The sequence below is a fragment of the Tupaia chinensis genome, unplaced genomic scaffold (assembly GCF_000334495.1).
Source record: "Tupaia chinensis unplaced genomic scaffold, TupChi_1.0 Scaffold000081_1, whole genome shotgun sequence".
Lineage (NCBI taxonomy): Eukaryota > Metazoa > Chordata > Mammalia > Scandentia > Tupaiidae > Tupaia > Tupaia belangeri.
The window spans coordinates 1,482,745-1,503,687 of record NW_006159542.1 but is presented as its reverse complement, the minus strand read 5'-3'; the positions used below and the strand labels follow the sequence as shown (position 1 = coordinate 1,503,687).

The window sequence follows — 20,943 nt, the reverse complement described above, 5'->3', positions numbered from 1 at the left end:
CACTCTTTCATGTTCTGCATTCCATCCCTGCACTGGTTAGAGAGAGAGGAACATTTCCTTTAAGATTGTATTGAACTGTCTAGGAAGACCATGTGCTTACAAGTGAAAAGGAAACCCTTCTCTCCCAGACTCTAGCCTTCTGGAGCATGGAACATGCTAAGGCTTCTGGTGCTTCACCTTAGCTTACTGGCAACAGACTCAGCGATCGAGCCACTTTGCTAAGCACAGCATTTTCTTGGTCCTGTCTAGTCTGGTCATGCCGGCCTCCAAGCCCAGCCTATATTTCCACCATAGGCGTGAAGGAATTCTTGTCTTGGTACCTGCTCTGGCCTCAGATTTCCCAGATAATTATGAAATTCCTTTCAGGCCCCAGAGCCACCATTCAGCTGCCACCTGACTCTGAGAACAGAGAAGCTTTTGCAGCTCCTTTCTGACACCTTTCTCCCCTGGTCAAGGCCCAGAGAACTATTTCTAGGGGAGATGGTTACAAACTAGGCAACTCAGATAAATCATGAAATTCTGCACCCATACTTAGGTAACCCTATTCTCAAGAATCAAAAGAACAATTTGCTGTTATAGAAGTGGATTCGTGAGCCAGAGGGTAAGTGAAATGGGATCAGATGGAGTCACAAATCTGGGGTTTATTTTTCCAGAAAAGAGTAGGACGGCACTCGGAATGTTGCTGTCTGGAGTATCAGAAGTGGAGATAGTTTCTTCTCTGCAAGACGCTGAGCACTGAAGTTAGTTCCTGGCTTCTCTAACCGCTGCTCTCAAAGTCCTAACACCATTCCTGGCTGCTGAAACTGACCTTACTGGAAAATCAAGTCTTTGCTCAATCCTAGCCTGAGTTTACACATTCTTCCTTCTCTCCAACTAGTTAATACCATTAGTACTGAAGTAATCATGAAAAATGAGGGTCTTTGACCTCCATATTTCGTCAAACATAGATATTTACTGAAAGATGCACCATTGCTTCATACACTACAAAAAAAAAAAAAGTATTCCAATTTAAAAAATAATGGGGCCACCAGATGTCATAATGGTTACATTGCTGGACTCCTGTGTAGTCAGCTGAGGTTCGAGTCCCGGACCCAGTGGCTTAAAACTCATGCCAAGCACGTGTGCACGCATACCCAAGATCCTGAGAAGAGAATGGAGGAGAAGGGATTGCAGCATGGCCCTCCCTCCTGGGGGGGGCGGGGGTGATTCCTCACTTTCTGCCTCTCTGTCTCTCTCTATCTCTCTGGCAAGTGCACGCACCCTATAGCAAGAATCTCTCAAAATAAATAAATAAAACTTAAAAAAATATAAGACAACAGCAAAAGATCATAGCATAGTAGTTAAGGGAGCCATGGCAGTTTACAAAAGCATGCCTGACATATTTTCCTTATGGGAAGAAGAAATAGAGGGGAAGGGATTGTGGTATGTCCAAGTTCCACTGCAGGGTGCTTTCTCTTTCTCTCTCTCTCGCTCTCTCTCTGTATGTATGTATGTATGTATGTATGTGTGTATGTATATATCTAGTTCTCCATGTATTTGGAAGTAGCTATGGAAAATCACAAGCCATTTGATTTTAAAGATCATGTGTATAACAGATCCTCAATATCATTATATGAAAGCTCTGAAAAGTTTCAATGATTGGGTTTCTTCATTTCCACAACCAGTATGTTTTAGACTTTAGATCAGAGTAATATTATGAAGAATTATAGAGACCTCACAAAACATTAGCATAAACAACTTGTGATCAATATTAAGGTATCATGCATTTAATATGTTTAATGTGGGGCCAGCCCGGTAGCCTAGTGGTTAAGGGTACCAGATCCTATACAGATGACTGCTTTGAATCCAAACCCCAGAGGCTTGAAAACCATGCCAGGCATGGGTGCGTGTGTGCCCCAAATTCCAACAGGATAAAGGAATAGAGAAGGGATTGTAGCGTGACCACTTCCCATTGGGGGTATTTTCTCCCCTTTCCCCCACCCCATTCCTATGATGAGTACATACACTCTTGGACAATTAAAAATAAAAAATATTTCATGTATTCATATTTAAAGTGTCTTGCCAATGACAGAAGTGAGAAAAGGTCATTTTATAATCAGAAACAGAATGCCTCAAAACCTCATCATCTTTGTAATACTTGAACCAATAAATGCTTAACCTTTGTGTATTTGTGAACAGATTTTTGAACTTTGTGGTGCTGACGCTAACATGTTGGAAATGAAGATTCAAGAGCTAATGTAAGCTGAACAAAACATAATACACTGGTGACATTTTAACAGGCAACAACTAATGTGTCTGTGTTTTTATTTTGAGCAAATGGTGTGGTATTATATGGATCTCACTCTTACTGCTTTACTAGTTGGATACCATATTGCGATCTCACTGCAAAATTGCTTCAGACTGTTGTGATATCCGAGATTGTGTTACTTCCTTTCCTCCAACTTATTTTTCCTATGTGCTATGGGCACAGTCCTTGGGCAATATTTTTAAGGCCTTCATAACAGAGGTTCTGCACAGCTAAGACACATCAAGTCATCAAGATTTTCCAGAGATTGCCAAAGACATAATTCTTTATAGAAATCAAAATACAATTAAATTTTTTCTCTGCTGTAGTATACTCCAAATATATGTAAGCCCCTCCCCAATAGAGCCACTGTTGGTGGTCTAACATTCTTCCCCATTTCATCACCTTATATTTGAAATTTTAGAATTTTTCTAAAATTCTCTTATACAAATTTTTTTTTAATCCCACAAAAACAAAAATTAGAAAGCCCTTTTAGAACCTGTAATGTTTGGCGTTTTTGTTTTGTTTTGTTTTGTTGCCAGAGGATACACATTCGCATCAGAGAGACAGAAAGAGAGAGGGAGAAAGCACCTCCCAATGGGGCATGATCACACCACAATCGCTTTTCCACTTATCCATCCTGGAGGGATTTGGAGCATGCATGTATATGCACTCTGTGTTTTTCCGGCCACCAGGGCTAGGATTGGAACCACATGGTTGGCCATGTGGGACACAGCTCCCTTAGCACTAGGCCATGGAGCCACCCTATAATGTCTTTTTAAAAAACCTGACATATTGGGATCAGCCGTTAGCATAATGGCTATGTCGCTGAACTCCCATGTAGTCGACCACAGTTCAAGTCCCAGACCTGGTGGCTTAAACTCACGTCAGGCATGTGTGTGTATGTGCCCAAGATCCCAGGAAAAGAATGGAGGAGAAGGGATTGTGGTGTGGCCATCCCCCCTGGGGGGCGATTTCTCGCTTTCTGTCTCTCTGTCTCTCTGTCGACACAAGCCCAAAAAAAAAAACCCCCAAAAAAAAAAAAAAAAAAAAAAAGAAAAGAAAAGAAAAAGAAAAGAAAAGAAAGAAAAAGAAAACCTGACATATCTCAGACATTTAGAGACCAGAGAGGATGGCTTCTTCTAATATTCACTCTTCCTACTATGGGGATCACCAGATGAACATTGGGCCTTCACATCATAGAGCAGAAATGACTTTCCCTAGCCATAAATGGCTGGGATTTTTTAAAAATATTTTTCTTGGGAGAATGAGTTGAAAAAACCACTCTCTAAAGATGACATACGAATAGCCAAAAGGCATATGAAAAAATGCTCAACATCCCTCAGTGTAAGGGAAATGCAGGTCAAAACAACAATGAGATCCCACCTAACCCCAGTCAGAATGACTAAGATTAAAAAAAACAAAAAATGATAAAGTGTTGGTGGGAGGAGGTAAAAGGGGAACTCTTACACTGCTGGTGGGAATGTAAATTAATCCAGCCACTGTGGAGAACAATTTGGAGATTCCTCAAAAATCTACAAATAGAACTACCATTTGATCCAGCAATCCCATTCCTTGGTATCTACCCAAAGGACAGAAGAATTCTTCATTGGAAAAGTGCTTGCACATTGATGTTTATTGCAGCACTATTCACAATTGCTAAGACATGGAAGCAACCCAAATGCCCCCATATGGATGAATGGATTGAAAAACTGTGGCACATATACTCTATGGAATACTATTCAGCCATAAAAAAAAAACCCTGGCTGAAGAATATGGAAGATTTACTGCTGAGTGAAGCAAGCCAGGCTATGAAGGAGAGACATTGTATGTCCCCACTTAATATATACCGAGTGTCTGCACTCTATTACTGAAACTTACTGACTAAAGGGTGTACAAACATAAGAGATGGGTGTGATTGCCAGATGTGGTATGTGTGGAGAAGTGGGGCCTGGGGAAGGACATTTGGAGGAGGGATACAGAGATAGAGCATTGAGAGGATGGGGAGGTAGTGAGGTTATCTGTTGATATTTTGATCAACTAGATTGGGGAGAAACGTTCACATATTGAAATGTTCACTTTGTAAGTTAAATATGATTGAAGGTATAAAAAAATAAAAAATTAAAATAAAAAATATTTTATTAATATTAATGATTGTATAATTTTGTGGGGCACAATGTGAGTTTTCAGTATGTGAATACACATTACTATGATTTAATCAGGATAATTAGCACATCATCCCAACTCTTTGTCATTATTACTGTTTGGGAAACAGTCAAAACCTCCCTTTTAGTTACTGTGAGATACACAACAAGTTGTTGCCAGCTGTATTTTCCACACTATATGTTTTTTTTAAGAATTATTTTATTTAACTTTACTTATTATTACTATTTTCCAGTTTGATCAGCCAGAGAGAGAGAGAGAAAGTGAGAAAGCAAGCCACCAGGTCTGGGACTTGAACTGTGGTTGGCCATGTGGGACTGTCCAGCACCTTATCCACCATACTACCTGCTGGTCCCATCCCCACTGTATTATCTAACACTAAAAGTGGTTCCTCTTATCTCTCTGCAATTTTGTTTCCGTTAATCAGCATTGTCTTATTCCATCCTTCCCAAGCTCTAGCAGTCATTTTTCATCTCTTTACCTCTATAAGGTCATTTTATTTTCTTTTTTAGATTTCCACATATGAGGGAAAACATGTGGTGTTTTTCTTTCTGGACTCAGCTTATTCATTTGATCCAACATCCTCAAGACTTGCCCATTTAATGAATGAGATTTTGGCAAAGCACAGGATTCATGTGTTTTATTAGAATTCTTTGGGCTTGAGCCAGCCCGTGGTGTGGTATTAAGGCTGCTGAATCTGACATGGCCAACTGGCATAATTTTCAAGGCACCAGATCCTGTACTTGAACTATAGATGGCCATCTGGGAGTCTAGCACCTTAACCATTATGTCACCTGCTCGGCCCTTGTGCCCTCATTTTAATGAATCATGTAAAGAAATTTATAATAACTATCTCAATTTGAACTTCCAAGATTTAATGCCCAAGTTTCTATACTATAACTACAGTTTACCAGTTGTTTGTACCATAATCTAACTGAATCATCTTTTACCCTCAGAACATTCTGAGATGTTCTTACTACTACCAAATTATAGATAAGAGATTGACTTGTCCAAGACCACAAAGAAAGTGAGGGTGCCAGAATGCATGCTTAGGCCAATCTGTCTCCAATCCCACATGAAATATCAGTTAAAGTTCTTTGGGGCTGGGGTCAGCAGGTGATATGGTGGTTAAGGAGTTGGATTCCCACATGGCTGACTACAGTTCAGGTTACAGACCTGGTGGCTTGAAAATAACAATAAACAAACAAACAAACATTTACAAAAAAGAAAAAAAGAAAAGAAAAAACTCTTTGGGACCTCTTTTTCAACTTCCATAGGAAAACTATAACAGCAGGTTGACTGAAAAAAAACTATAACATAGGTTGATTATGGCAGACAGAAGTTTGAGTCCCAAACCTGGTAGCTTGCTTTCTCATTTTCCCTCTCTGTCTCTTTCTGGTGAGCACACATGTCCTATAGCAAATTAAATAATAACAATAATTAATTCTTTTTATAAAGGATAAACATACCACAGTTCTGTGTAGTTGTGTGTGGCGAGGGTGTTGTGCCATATTCACTGATGAGAGTCCACCGTGTTTCCCAAGAACTTCTGACTTCCTTCCACGTGCATTGTGCATCTCAATGATATCTTCCCCCAACTTGCTGGCACCCAAGCACAGGCCTCTCACCTTTTAAACTCTGCACTGGAGAGAAAATTCAAAGAAAAACACGCACCCAGATCCACTGCCTCATTTCCTCCCAGTATAGACAAGAACATTATTTAATCACAGCAAAATCTTGTTAGTTAGCTCTCTCGTCTCCAATGAACACATCTTTGACATGCTAAGAAAAAAAAAAATATATATATATATATACCCTCTGGTTTATTGTCCACATTTATCCCCCTAGAACTTCAAATTTCAGTCTAAATGTGAAACCGCTCACCCTTTCATTTTTATGGGGTACACTCAAGGCTAGTCTTGGTAAAAGTATGAGTTAAGTCAAGATTAAGTTTGAGACCTTCCCTACTTCCAGTTTTGGTGTTTCCTTACCCAGTATTTCTTCCTCCTCTTTCTCCAGTTTCAACTATCACCACCCAACATACATTTTATGTTTAATTTCCCCAGAGCCTTTCTTACTATCATCTAATTCTGCCGTTTACTCGGTCATCCAACGGTCATTATGGAGGAGTGGTTTTATGCCAACAGTAGGCCCACCCTATGTCCTTGAGGTGCTCACACTTCAGCAGGGGAGAAGGAGATAGGCAAACAAAGCAGAAGGAATTACAGTGAGTGGTGCTGTAATCAGTATTTACCTAAAGGCTAAGTGATGTGGAAAAACTGTTGAGAGGGTGACTGGTTCACTTGGAGCTTGAGCAGGGGATGGGGTTGGGCTTCAGTTGCTTCTGAGAAGAGCTGACCGTGGGCTGGCCTTAAAGGCAAAGGAGCAGTCTGTTAGATATCCAAGGGAAGGAAAGGCTGATATGACCAGGCAAAGCACAGTGACAGGAAAAGGAGTAGGGGTAGCATAGTGGCAGTGTCCAAAGTGGCTAGAATTTGAGGGAAAACAAAAGAAGCAATTAATCTCATTAAGCCCTCCAAAGGCTTAAAATATATTTCATAGGAGCAAAAGTTAGTACAGTAACACTTAATGTTAGAAAGGATGCTTGACTTGGGGCCACAAGTCTCTTCAGTCTAACTGCAGCTATGTTGTTTGAGGTATGTCAACCTCTGCAAGCTTGATTGTCTAACACTAGATGAAGAAACTGGGTTAAGCTATACTAAAAGACCATCTCATAAATACATCTCTAGTGTGGACCAACCTGTGATTCCATTTTAAGGAGGGATGCTTGAGTTCAGAGAAAGGGCTCTCTGTGCCACACCCCCACATCTTATGGGGTTCCCATTCAGCCCCACATGTCGAAGGGACAAAGCACCCTCCTCAGTATATTCTGAGAAAGCCCAGCCCAGTCTTCAGACCCCACTGCTGAGTGAGAAACACTGAGTGGTGTGGACTCACCATCTGGCTATTGTCCTCAGATGACAGCACAACTAACCATAAAGTGGAACTTGCAGTACTGACTTAAAAATCATGGGACCAGGACTAATGGTTACATCGCTGGACTACCACATATGTATTATGAATAATAAAATTCCTGCAGTCCACCCACTCTGACCTTAGAGCTTGCTATTGAGAAATTTCACAAATTTCTGTTCAAAAATCTCTGAGGGATGAGAGAACCTCTCTGCCCTCTTTACACATGTCTATATAGGCCAGGCATTAAGTATCTGTAAGTCTATGGCATAACCAGGTGGATCAGGTTCCTGTTTAATAAGGAATCAAATTGGGACCAGCAGGTGGCATAATGGCTATGTCACTGGACTCTCACATAGTTGACTGCGGTTCAAGTCCTGGACCCGGTGGCTTAAACTCATGCCAGGTGCATGTGAGTATGTACCCAAGATCCTGAGAGGAGAACAGAGAAGAAGGGACTGTGGCGTGGCCATCCCCCCAGGGGCTGATTTCTCGTTTTCTGTCTCTCCGTTCCTCTCTATCTTTCTGGTGAGCACACGCACCCTATAGCAAAAAGCTCTAAAATAAATAAATAAATAAAAATAAGGTATCAAATCTAATAATAATTTTGCCTTTCCACATCTTTTAAGCCAATGAATCTGAGATGCTATCTATTTTAAGATATACCTTCGTTTTATGTACTTTTAGGAAGGAAAACAATCTTGGTCACTCAAGTCATGATACATGCCTCGACCAGAGAACTACTGGGTTGCCAGAAAAGTCATGATGCATTTTTTTTGCAGAGAAAAATGTAGCAAATGTGTCCTGACTTTTCTGACAACCCGATAAATAATGCACAAGGTCAGCCACACCAAGATCCTGATGCTTTGAAATGTCCTTCGTCTATTCTAGATTTATAAGAATTTCGGTACCTTCAGTTGCACTGCCCTTCCGTGAGATAAAATGTTTCGTTCTCACATATCTCAACAGCAAAATGCTGTGCAGCTTCATTTTCTCGTTTGAGAACCATCGTGGTTCTCTCATACGCAGCCCTCTGCACTGGGTCATTCAAGAAACGCTTTCTTTCTCTAAAAATTCTCCTACTCCCTCCAGTCTCTCCTGATTCCTGCCTCCTATAGAGGAGAAATTATTCTTAACAGTTTAACAGTTTTGCTTAAAGAACAAAGAGCGAGTTCTTGGAGACACTGTACTGATAAAAGGTAAGTTTTGATTCATTTATTACTTCAACAAATATATATTTAATACCTATTACGTACTAGACATGGGCCAAGACTCTTAGTATGTATTAGTGATTAAAAATAAAAAAGTGAGAGAAAGACAAAATCCCTTTATCTAAAGGAACTTTATCTTCTAGTAAAGCCAGAAAATAATTAATATAATATCACATAATATAAAATATTAAATGAAAGGTGATAAGTATTAAAATATTTTTAAACAAAATGGGATAAGAGAATGAGAAATGGGGACTAGCAGGTGGTATGGTGGTTAGGCACTGGACTCCCACATGGCCAACTGCAGTTTGAGTCCCAGACCTGGTGGGACTCAAAATTTAAAATAATAATAATAAATAAAACTAAATAAGTAATTCTTTTAAAAAAGAGGATAAGAACTATGAAGATGAAATGTATAGGATAATGAGATACCAATTGCTTGAGTGGGAAGGTAAGATTTAAGCAAATATTTCAAGGAGGTGAGGGAATTACCCAAATTCTAACTAAGGAAGAAGAATTGAGAAAGAAGGAACAGCTGAACAAAGACCCTCTTGGTCTGTGTCAACCTTGCACTGCCTGTTCGTACCTTTAGGAGGTTTAGATGGAGACACTCCCAGAGAGTGAGAGCATGCCTCCTCACTCACCTCTAATTCCCTGGCATCCAACCCAATGCACAGACCAGAGGAGACCCCAGCAACGTGACAACTAAATGCGACATGGAAAAAAAAATAAAAACTGAAAAATAATAAATGCAATGTGGTATTCTAAATTGAAGTCTGGAGCAGAAAATTTAAAAAAAGATATTAGTGGAAACACTTGCAAAATCCAAATAAATTCTGGAGTTTAGTCCATGGTAACACACCACTGTTGGTTTCAAAGTGTTGAATAATATACCACAGTAATATACTATATTAGCATTGGGAGACTGGATAAGTGGCATATGGGAACTCTCACTACCATCTCTGCAAATTTTTTATAAATCCAAACATGATGGGTGCTTGAGTCCTCAGGGGTGCTGTTGTCCTCAGATAACGGTTAGTCCAACTAAAGGAAGTAGGACCTGCCTGACACTTTTGAGAGGAAGCAGAAAAAAACAAAAAAAAAAAGAAAAAAAAGTGTGTGCTGGACACTAGAGAACATGCAGTACTCACTTAGAAATCATAATCCAAGTTACAGAGTTTAGCCTGACCACACACCTTCTCCACACACGCATTCTACACCGCCCAGGGGATATCTGAGTAAGGCACAGAGTCTAGACCAGACAGTATTTCCACGCCTGGGATAAAAGCCTGGAGCTAGCTAGCTCCACCAAGTCAGATTATGGAAAAGAGACTGTAACCAGGGAGCGGTGGACCAGAATGAGGCCCTTGGGTCTAGTCCAGCACTGGCACCAGTACAGGTGAGTGGATATGCCTGGTACCTTGGCCAAAGCCTCACCCTTTCAGAGCACAGGCCACTGCAGGGAAAATGGCTGGAAAACTATAAGGCAGCCAGTAATGATGGGAAAGTCCAGTTGTGTGTGTGAAGGTTTAACGTTTGCAGCATGTGCAAATTTAACAAGGGGAAGTCAAGGACCACCTGTACACCAACGCCGGCTCTCATGAGTGCCTGGCCCTCTGCAAAGAGCAGCCTACGAATGTCTTCAGAGAGAAGGAACAGGGAGGAGAATGAATCCCATGCCCGGATGTGGCAGATGTCAGAAGGAATGGCTCTGGCAGCCTCAGGCATTTTACATTCTGTGGCGTCTCTCTACATGTCAGAGCAGGCAGATGTTCAGTTTTCATTATTATTTCAGTCCCGCCTCCCATTTTAACAATAACACAGGCTATGCATCAGAAGCCAAGAGAATTCCCTGGAAACCAAAGGTGGCTCCAACTCACTTTCAGCTGTCGAGGACTAGAGGGGATTTCTACTTGCCCGAAAGTAGAAAGGGTCATGCTTTTAGTAAGGGCCTTTCTATTGTAATAGAAAAAGAGAAAGAGATGTAACTTAATTTTGATCTTGTTATCTAATGCTGAGTTGTACATTTCTACCAATGCAATTTTTATTTATCAAACACTAACAGTATTTTCTAGCTAAGTCGTGACCCAAACAAAGACCCATTGGATACAAGGAATGGGAAAGGATTTTCTTAAAATGAAACAAAGAATATCAGAGTGCTTTTACTGGAGTAACAGTAACTATTTCATAAAACTTGTTTAGTTTTATAGATAGGTTTTTACTAAGGGCACAATATAAAATATGTTTTTGATTGCGGGTTCTGATGAGTCAAGCTTGAAAACCATTATAAATAAGGCCTCATCTCCATCAGGGATGACCTAGTACAGGGATTCTCAGAGGAAGGGTCTGGGGTCAAAGCATCAAAATCACTTGGAAACATGCTAGAAATACACTTTTCTGACCCCACTCCAGATACCCTTAGTCAGAGGCTATTGAGGGGAGGAGGTACAGAATGAAATCCGGATGATTCTGACACGTATTCACATTTGAGCACTGGTAAAGCAGACCAGAAGACTGATTAAAGCACCAGAAAGCACAGACGAGGCCAGTACGTGCTTCCCGGGGGTCCTGACGAGCTGCAAGCTTGAGTACAGGAGAAAGGGGATTGCAGCATGATGACACCCTGTTGAGGGTAGTTCTCTGTCTCTCTTTCTCTCTCACTTAACTATCATGAATAAAATAAACTTTAAAAATCAACAACATAACTATACCCCACTGCATGGCTGACTGCAATTTGAGTCCTGGACCCAGCAGTCGGAAAAATATATAAGGAGCATGTGCGTGGTGCCCAAAATCCCAAAAGGAGAATGAGGTGGAAAGGATTACAGTATGGCTACCTCCTCAGGGATGTGCTTGTTGTCACTCTCTCTGTCTCTCTGCCTCTGTCTCTCTCTCTCTCTCTCTGGCAAGTGCATGTGTCCTCTAACACTTTAAAAATAAATGAAATTAGCACTTAAAAAATAATTAATGAGGTACAGTAGCAACTCACTGCTCTATGATGTTGAGGTCACATGGAGAGTATACCAAGTTCACGTCCCGAGGCCTCCCGGTGCATGCTGGGTGCATGTGTGTATGTGCCTGTGGTCCTGGCTGGCTGAGGCTAGGGGTAGTGTCACAGCAGGAAGACTCTGTTAAGGGGAGCTTTGTCTCTCTCTCCTCTCTCTCTCTCTCTCTCTCATGGAAGAAATACATAAACTTTAAAAAAGAATGAGAATAAGAGTAGTGACAAAAACACTGTGCAACCCTTAGATTAAAAAGGAGACTCAAGAGGGACCAGCAGGTGGCATGGTGGTTAAGGCGCTGGACACTCCCACATGGCCAACCGTGGTTCAAGTCCTGGACCTGTGGATTTCTCTCTTTCTCTCTCTCTCTCTCTCTCTCTCTCTCTCTCTCTCTCTCTCTCTGTGTCACTCTCTGGTCAAATTAAAATAAATGGATGAATAAATACAATTTAATAAATAAATAAATCTTAAAAAAATGAGACTCAAGGATCCCAGTTAAACAGCTAGAAAAACCCCTATAAACACTCTTCTAGTAAGAGTTTTTAGCAAGTCATCTTTAATAGAGTTGCTACTTACAGAGGCTAAAATCTAAAGATAGTGGATAAGTAAAAAAATGACGTAAGTCAGGTTCACACGTAAGTATAAATCAGTCTCGGGTCAGCACTGGCAGGTGGCATGGTGGATAAAGGCGCTGGACTCCCACTTGGCTGACCACAATTCGAGTCCTGGACCTCACCAGGTGGCTTGCTTTCTGACTTTCCCTCTCTCACTCTCTGTCTGATCAAACTGGAAAATAATAACAATAACAATAAATAAAGTTAAATAAAATAACTCTTAAAAGAAAAATCAGTCTCATGTCCCAATGAGGTCTGTCCATGTGGTCATTTTTGGTCATCAGCAGTGGAACACATCATCATTTCCCCAATGGAGGGGTCAGGTGTAATAGTTAGCTTGTGTCTGGGGCCATATTGTTCCATAAATACTAACCTAAAATCGTAGAATTAGTTCTGTGCAATGAGATAGTACCCAGCTTAAGAACCAAGGCAAGGTACATTCCAAACACCTACAATAGAACACTAAAGCCTGACAGAAGTAACTGAGAGACTGGGTCTGCACCAATTGGAGCCAAGATGGCACCTGGACTGATCATTGCCTAACCTCCTTTCTCAGAAAAACATGAATAAACCATATTTACTTAGCCTGGCATTAAGCCATACAAGCCAAACACCTACCAAAATTTGGTGCTGGCCCATTTTGGGAGATAGCCTTTCTATCTTTCCTTTGGGATAACAGTTCTCCCCTTCCTCTCAGAGGAAGGAAGAAAACTGTTCACCCATCTCCTCTCACAGGGTTGGTTCACCTCTGTAGTAGTCCATTCTACACTTTCTGTAATACAACTGCATTCATGAGACCAACAGATGGTGGAATGGTTATGTCACTGGACTCCCACATAGCCGACCATGGTCCCGGTCAGACCCAGTGGCTTAAAACTCACATCAGGCATGTATGCATGTGTGCCCAAAATCCCGAGAGGAGATTGAAGAGAAGGGATTGCAGTGTGACCATTGCCCTCCCACCCCCGGGGGGGGGGAGGGTGTGATTTCTTGCTTTCAGTCTCTCTGCTAAGCACATTTACCCTATAGCAAAAATGTCTCTTAAAAAAACAAACAAAAATTGCTTTCACTCTCCCTCAAAGGCTCATCTTGAATTCTTTCCTGTGCAAACTAAGGACTCTCACACCCTGAGTAGAGTCCTCCCAATGGATTAAGTCTCCCCAGCAACAAGCTGAGCAAGCAAGTGAAAAGTTCTCATATTCCTATTGTCCTCTCTCCCCTCCTATCTTGCTTTTCCTCTCCATCTCTTCTGTATATGAAAGTGAGAGTGAGCTCCACCCATTGAGCTTTCCTCCTCTCTCCCTCCTCACCTTATCTACAGGAGACCCAGCTGCAGGCCTAGCTGGGCCTTCTGAGCATCTTGTGACTATATCTTCACCTCATGGGATTGGTCTACAGGGACTATTCCAGACCTCCCACAGCAACATCACGAGACTAGGGGCACTGACCCCTAAACAGACTCTACTGATTCTGCTCCTCGATAAGCTACCCTTTACTTGAAAATTAACTTCAAGCAATGTATATACAAACCAGGCCCCTATCTTGGGAACAGGAATCTGCATTGGTCTTAAATTAATTTGTGAATGCTTTGCTCTTACCATATAAACCCGAGCTATGCTCCTGGAAGCAGGAACCATTGTCCTCCCAGTCATCACCAGAACATGGTCTCCCCAGTGTGAGTAAACTCAGGTCTTCTCCTGGATCTCCGGGTGTGTTTCTTGGAATTAGTAAGTATTCTGGGTAAGTCCTTTCAGACTTGGGGCTCCCCCAGAACATGAAGTCACTACAAATCCCTTTCATAACGGATGCAATTCTACTTACCTGTATACTACCTGGTAGCTTTCTCTTCCCCGAAAAGGACATACACACACCTTACCGTAGTATCTCATTTAATTCACATGCAATTCGATGAGATCAGTAATACCATTCTCCTTGTATAGACACAGAAGTTCAGAGATGAAATACCTTGCCCAAGGTCACACAGCTCCTGGTAAATAGTGGAGCCCAAATGTGAACCAAACAAACAGCATGATAAACTAACATGACAAAGATTCTTGCCATGAAAGCACAATCTATTGCCTCGGTTAACCCTTTAATTGGTGCCACACTTGGGCCCCTATTATCTTTGCTAACACATTTCTCTCTCCAGGATATGTCTAAAAATCTGGGTGTAGCATCTAGGATTTCCACATGAGGTGTTCTCTTAAAAGGAAGTGTTCACTTTGCTATTCCTTATCAGGGCTTTTAAGAAAAAGGGGATGTGAAGGAGAGCTCAGAGAAGGGCGGCTAAGGAAAGAGCCATCAAGGGATATGTGAGCACTGTACTTCTATACAGCTGCTGCTCCCCGGGGTGAGTTTGATTCTTACTGAACACGGTGAAACTTTTCTCCAGAAAACTTCTCCATCAATACTGGAAAGGCTAGCTGGAAAGGGGATTTGCCACCAGGTAAGAATATGCAGCCTCAGGACCAGCAGTTAGCATAATGGCTATGTCGCTGGACTCCCACGTAGTCGACCGCGGTTCGAGTCCCGGACCCGGTGGCTTAAACTCATGCCAGGCGTGTGTGCATGCGTGCTCAAGATCCCGAGAGGAGAAAGGAGGAAAAGGGATTGTGGCATGGCCATCCCCCCTTGGGGGGTGATTTCTCGCTTTCTGTCTCTCTGCCTTTCTCTGTCTGCTGAGTGCACATGCCCTATAGCAAAAACCTCTCCAGAAAAAAAAGAATATGCAGCCTCTGCCAGAACTCCTGAGCACTGAACTTCCCGAACTTTCGTCATCTGCTTGTCATCTTTATGATTCATTTACTCAATCTACCCACCTTGTTTCTATGAAAAGGTTTATTTTACAACCAAACTCTTTATCACCACACCCTAAATAAAAGATGAATACTGCTCTCAAAAGTAGAAACAAACTTCAAAAAGAAAAACATTGAAATCAAAATGACTTCTGTTTTCACTTCTAACTTGGTATGTGGTTTGTCAAAGACCCAAAGTCTGAGTGTTTCTGTCTCTCTCTACCTGCCTCTCTCTGTCTCTGTCAATCCTCCAGCATGAGGAACAATTGGAGGGATGTTAAAGATAGAATAGCCCTGGATGGGCCCATGGCCTAATGGTTTAGGGAACCAGAGCCCACATGGCCAACTATGTAGTTCGAGTCCCAGGCCTGGTGGCTTAAAAAACTTTCTGGGTACATGTGTGTGCCCCAAATCCCAACAGGATGGAGAGATGGAGGAAAAGAGACTAAAATGTAGCCACAATTCATGAAGGGGTGTTTTCTCTCTGTCTCTCTGTCTCTCTGTCTCTGGAGAATACACACACTCTCTAGCCAATCTTTTTTAAAGGTACAGAAAGAGAATTTTTAAAAAGGAATAAAGAGGAGAGTTAACTACAACTTTGTACTTTCTGCTCAATTCTTCTATAAACTTAAAACTGCTCTAAAAATTCAAATCTGGTTTTTTCAACAAAGAAAAATTAAGACTTCAAAAATGTGTTTAAGATATTAATATTCTTTTTGGATAAGTCAAAGTTATTTAGTACTGCCTTCTCTTATACTACATCAAGTCACCAGAAGTTTTATCTGAAATTATCTCTCATACTCACTTCAGTGACCCACATTTGTGAATCAATACCTAGTCTAAGTGCTATTATATATGGAGGGGAAAAAAAAGAGAAGTACAGCTTTGTGGGATGTTTTGTTGTTTGTTTGTTTTTTGGAGAGGTTTTTGCTATAAGGCGCATGTGCTCACCAGAAAGACAGAGAGAGACAGAGAGACAGAAAGCGAGAAATCACCCCCCCAGGGGGGATGGCCACGCCGCAATCCCTTCTCCTCCATTCTCCTCTCGGGATCTTGGGCACACACGCACATGTGCCCGACATGAGTTTAAGCCACCGAATCCAGGACTTGAACCACAATTGACTACATGGGAGTCCAGTGACATAGCCATTATGCCAACTGCTGGTCCCGAGAAGTATAGCTTTGGATGGTTTCCTATTGATGGCAGAATGAAGTTTCAAATCATTCACTTTCTGCCAAAGCCCTTCAGATCTGCCCTCCCTTCACTTTTGCCCTCCTTCCATTGTGCTTGTGCCCCAGGCATTCTTTTCAAACTCCATAGTCTTCCCTCCATCTGGGATTTTCTTCCAACTATCACTGCCTGTCAAATCTTATGTGTCCCTCAAGGTCGCCCAGGAAACTCAGCATCCCTCCAAGTCAGCACACCTACTTCTGGGAAGTTTCCCTTGGTTTTCCTGATAGAGGAAAGTATTTCTTCCCTATGAAGCTGTGTGTGCACATTTATTTGTTTTTCTTTAATTGCCACTGGGCACATATATTCACCAGAGAAAGACAGAGAGAGGGGGAGAAAGCATGCCACAATCCCATCTCCTTCATTTCTCCATCCTGTCAGGATTTAGGGCATGGACACACATACACCCAGCATGTTTTCCAAGCCACCAGGGCTGGGATTCAAACTCCAGTTGGCCATGTGGGATACAGCTCCCTTAATGAATGATTATACTTCTAATCACTTATGAACTCACATAAGATTTCAATGAAGATCAGGAATACATTTTTATTTCTACTGAGAAATACAGGTTTGGAAAGGGATGATCAAGTGCACAAATTTAATACAGTCATAATCTATAAACTGGTCCTGTAGGAAAGCGCAAAGGTATAAACGTTATTCTCTACCTTGTCTTCAACATATACAGAAATAACTCACATACCTCGTAGTTTCTATATATTTACAAGTCTTTAAGCTGTTCCCACACAGATCATTACGAGGATGAGAACTTGGACTCAGTGCAAAGCCAGCAGAATCAACAGGATCTAGAGCCAAGAATGAATCTGCTCCAAGTTGGGACCAGTTGTGTCTTCATTAATCAGCATGGCAATTCATCACGGTGTTTGGTTTTAAGGCTTTTCTGGAAGACCAGCATGCGGTAATGGAAGAATCCTTTTCTGAAATCAGACAGGCCTAGGTTTGCAATATGACTCAGCCCCGCTGAGCCAGAGCCTTCTCTGGAGCCCAGTTGTCTCATCTGCAAACCAGGTTATAGTAGCTACTCTAAAAGGTTATTGCAAGTATTTTTTTTTTTTACCTTTTTCTTTCTTTCTTTCTTTCTTTTTTTTTTTTTTTTTTTGGGGAGGGTTTTTTTTTTTTTTTTTTTTAAGAGTTTCTTTTGCTATAGGGCATGTGCACTCGCCAGACAGACAGAGATATAGAGAGAGAAAGTGAGAAATCACCCCCCAGGGGGGATGGCCATGCCGCAATCCCTTCTACTCCAAGCCGCCGGGTCTAGGACTCAAACCACGGTCGACTACATGGGAGTCCAGCTATCGCTGGACAATAGGGTCCACTATGCCAACTGCTGGACCCTATTGCAAGTATTAAATGGGATCATATATATGAAGTGTTTTCTATGATATCAGTCCATAGCAGGTGTTCAAAAATGGCAATGATGATGGTGACAAGGACGACTGTGTTTTCATTTCCAGCTTTCCAGTCAGATTATGCTCTGTTTGAGTATCTTAGCAATTTATATATTTACTCATTTATTTATTTTACTTCTTTTGTATTCCCCAACAGTCTCTGGTATAAAGTACGATAAGGAGTAATCATCTCATAGACATCCTGAGAGACTGACATTTTAAAATGCCTCATTATTTTAAGCATCTTTTGTAAATCTGACAATATGCAACCACAGTTAAGGTAAAATAGGACCAAAAATTAATGTTTGTAGGTGACCAATAGACTACACACTGTCTTTCATAAATCTCTGATTAAGTTTATGTAGATAACAAACATTAGCGAAATAAAGATGTAGTTATTTATAATAGCAAAAAATGGTTCAGACATAAAAACTATTCTTCCCACATTTCCCATCAAGATAGTCCATTGGGTACATGCCCTCTTCCTGCACCTACCATTGTGTACAGACCTCAGCAGAGATGGCATTTGCCCTCCCCCAGCTGCTTCAGAGTTCAGAGTGACAGTCTACTCAGCAAATGAACATTGCCCCGCGGAAGCTAGTCTTTATTTGTTCTTATCCTAATTTAAGCACAGCTATCATTAAACTTTTTTTTTCCTACAATAAAATACCTTAACCTAAGCTTTGAAGATTTCCCATTGGCTTCTGATCTGACTTACAGCCTTGTTTCCTAATCCCAGGCCTTTTCTTAGAACTCTGTGGTTTGGACAAGGTACTTCACCTGTGATGTCATTTTTCCTTTCATCGAGCCAGAGTCTCCCTGATGCTAGATCTGTGAGACTACATTGGTCAAAGTATGTTTTTTAGCCATTGTGGCATTCAGTCTAGGCAGCTCAAAGACATACTCAAGCTCATCCAGTTAAAGAGGACCCTGAGATTGAGGTTTGACTCTTACTAACCAGAAACTCCACAGACATCTCCCTTTCTCCAAGGCTTGGGAATATTCAGCAATTGTTGGTTTTGTCATTGCTGTTTCTCTCATTATCATGCAATGGGAAAAATGAATATATTAGAATTATTCATCCTTGTCTGTGTCCTGATTGGACCATTCTCTCTTGAGACAAGAAAGCCAAGCTCCAGGATGGGAGAGGAAGGAGACTTATCTACAAGTAATGGCCTGGACTGAGCTGCATGCAAAGTAAGCAAACAGAATTAGATGTGCCCCCCTTTCCTCTGTATTCCCTGATTCAATCACCCCGCATAAGTAGTTTGTAGGAGGATCTTATCATCTTATCCAGTATTACAGCATTTAAAGAACTCCAGATCCCATAAATTACACAAATAGTAATTCACTTCCTTATGGTAAACACTGTACTCTCCCAGGAGTTTTTGAAATGTAAATATTTCCAGGTGTACCAAATTAAATCAGTACTATCTTTAAAAAACAAAAACAAACACACAAAACAAAAGATGAGTTCCCCGAAGGAAAAAAAGAAAAGAAAGAAACATCTCAACAACAGTTCAACTTGGGAGGTCAGGTAGAGGAAAGTGGAGACTGGGTAGTGAAAAGAATGCTGATAAAAGGGCAGACAGAACTCTAGTGAGGGGAGGCAAAGAAAGTATTACAGGGACCAGCAGTTGGCATAATGGCTATGTCACTGGACTCCCACGTAGTTGACTGCGGTTCGAGTCCCGGGTCCGGTGGCTTAAACTCACGCCAGGCACGTGTGCATGCGTGCCCAGGATCCCAGGAGGAGAATGGAGGAGAGGGGATCGTGGCGTGGCCATCCCCCCTGGGGGGTGATTTCTCGCTTTCTGTCTCTGGCGAGCGCACGTGCTCTATAGCAAAAACCTCTCAAAAAAAAAAAGTATTACATATCCCCTCCACGTTGTGGCCTCACCCTGGGCCAGCCTCAAAATGTGAGAAGTTGGTGGATTCTTCTGGGAGCCAGACCTACCACACACAGACCTGAACAGCCATGTGCCTGTGACAGTGGGGCCTTTACTGCATCCGATCGCCCTGTCCTCAGGAGGGCTGTAAGAAACAACCCTAGGACACTCAGTAATGGAGTCTACTCTAAGGACAATATCGAGGACATGGCACATCGCACAACAGGACACATGTCTCTCAGTTTCAGTACAAGGAACAATTGTTTTCCTTCAGAGTAACTGAGGGTATCGCAGACCATGAAGCTGAGCAAGATCCCTGTGGTAGATGCTACACCGTCCACCAGATCCCTTATAGTAAGCAGAGGCCCCAACCACTAATTGCTGTGACTCCTGGCTCCTACTGGCCTCCAATGGCTCTCAGCTGCCCCAACTGGATGATGGCAGTGCTTTCTCCAGGAGGTTATGACCCCAGCAAAGGCAGCAAAAGTCAGTGACTGATCTGGGGGAGCAGAAGGTCCATTGTCTCAAGGAGTAAAGCTGTGATGGGGTTCAGGCTTCAGGGGCCACTCCCTGTGGATCAGCCAGAGGCTAATCTTGAGCTCGAACCTACTTAGCGCTTTCTCTTTCTTTTAGCGCTTTATCTTTCCCTCTCTTGTGTCACTCCTTCCGTTAAGGCTTTTTCAGAGGAGCACCCCTCAATAAACTGTATACACCACAATATCTAGCTTAGCTTCTGCTTTTGGAACAGGACTCTTGCATTTGTACATCTTTGCCTCTGAGATACTAACAACTGTGAAGTTATTATTTTATGTAACATCAAGAAAGAAAAGATGCTGCCGATTAATATGAGGCAGGCCTTTAATAGTAAACCACATCCTCACGTTGTTGAAGTCAAAAGGTAAAAAAAATAGATAGGCATTTTTGAATGTATTCAATACAGAATGCTAAATACAAATGGTCTTGCTATGTTGTGTAAACATCTCTGTGCTACATGTTCACACAGAGGCAAATAAGCTTTGTTTCAGCTCTTTTTATACATAATAGTTTACAGATCTGGACAAGTGTATCTTAATTTAGTTTAAAATATCTTTTATTTACAGGTAACTTATGTCCTAGTTTAAGCCAGAGCAAGCCGTAGTAGGGGAAATCATTTTACCTGATAAATGTATAGCTGTTTATCAAGGTCTTTTAGAAAAAGTATTTTTGCTCACAAGGTGTAAATGAGCCCTTGGGAATAGTTTCAAAGGTGCTGAAACAGAATTAGAGTTGGGGGGACTGGCAGGTGGTGTGGTGGTTAAAGACGCTGGACTCCCACATAGCTGACCACAGTTTGAGTCCCAGACCTGGTAGCTTGCTTTCTCACTTTCCTTCTCTC

At 41.7% G+C, this 20,943-nt stretch overlaps 1 protein-coding gene and 1 long non-coding RNA gene across 5 annotated transcripts in view; one reads left to right on the top strand and one right to left on the bottom strand.

Annotated features, from left to right (window-relative positions):
* TXNDC8 (thioredoxin domain containing 8) overlaps window positions 1-2,279 on the top strand; it is a 32,269-nt gene extending 29,990 nt beyond the window's left edge. For 2 of the 3 annotated variants that reach the window (XM_014585397.1, XM_006142800.2), the window contains 2 exons: window positions 536-601; window positions 2,179-2,279. In XM_014585397.1, the coding sequence (XP_014440883.1) occupies window positions 536-601; window positions 2,179-2,241 (129 nt within the window). In that variant the 3' untranslated portion in view covers window positions 2,242-2,279. The remainder of the gene's footprint in view (window positions 1-535; window positions 602-2,178) is intronic. The other variant, XM_014585398.1, reaches the window with a different exon arrangement.
* Window positions 1-20,943, bottom strand: part of LOC106734216 (uncharacterized) — a 48,633-nt gene that overhangs the window by 8,530 nt on the left and 19,160 nt on the right. For both annotated transcript variants that reach the window (XR_003548376.1, XR_001369924.2), the window contains 4 exons: window positions 16,974-17,208; window positions 13,846-14,234; window positions 6,702-6,817; window positions 5,917-6,090 (listed from right to left, as the gene is read on the bottom strand). This is a non-coding gene — a long non-coding RNA (uncharacterized LOC106734216). The remainder of the gene's footprint in view (window positions 1-5,916; window positions 6,091-6,701; window positions 6,818-13,845; window positions 14,235-16,973; window positions 17,209-20,943) is intronic.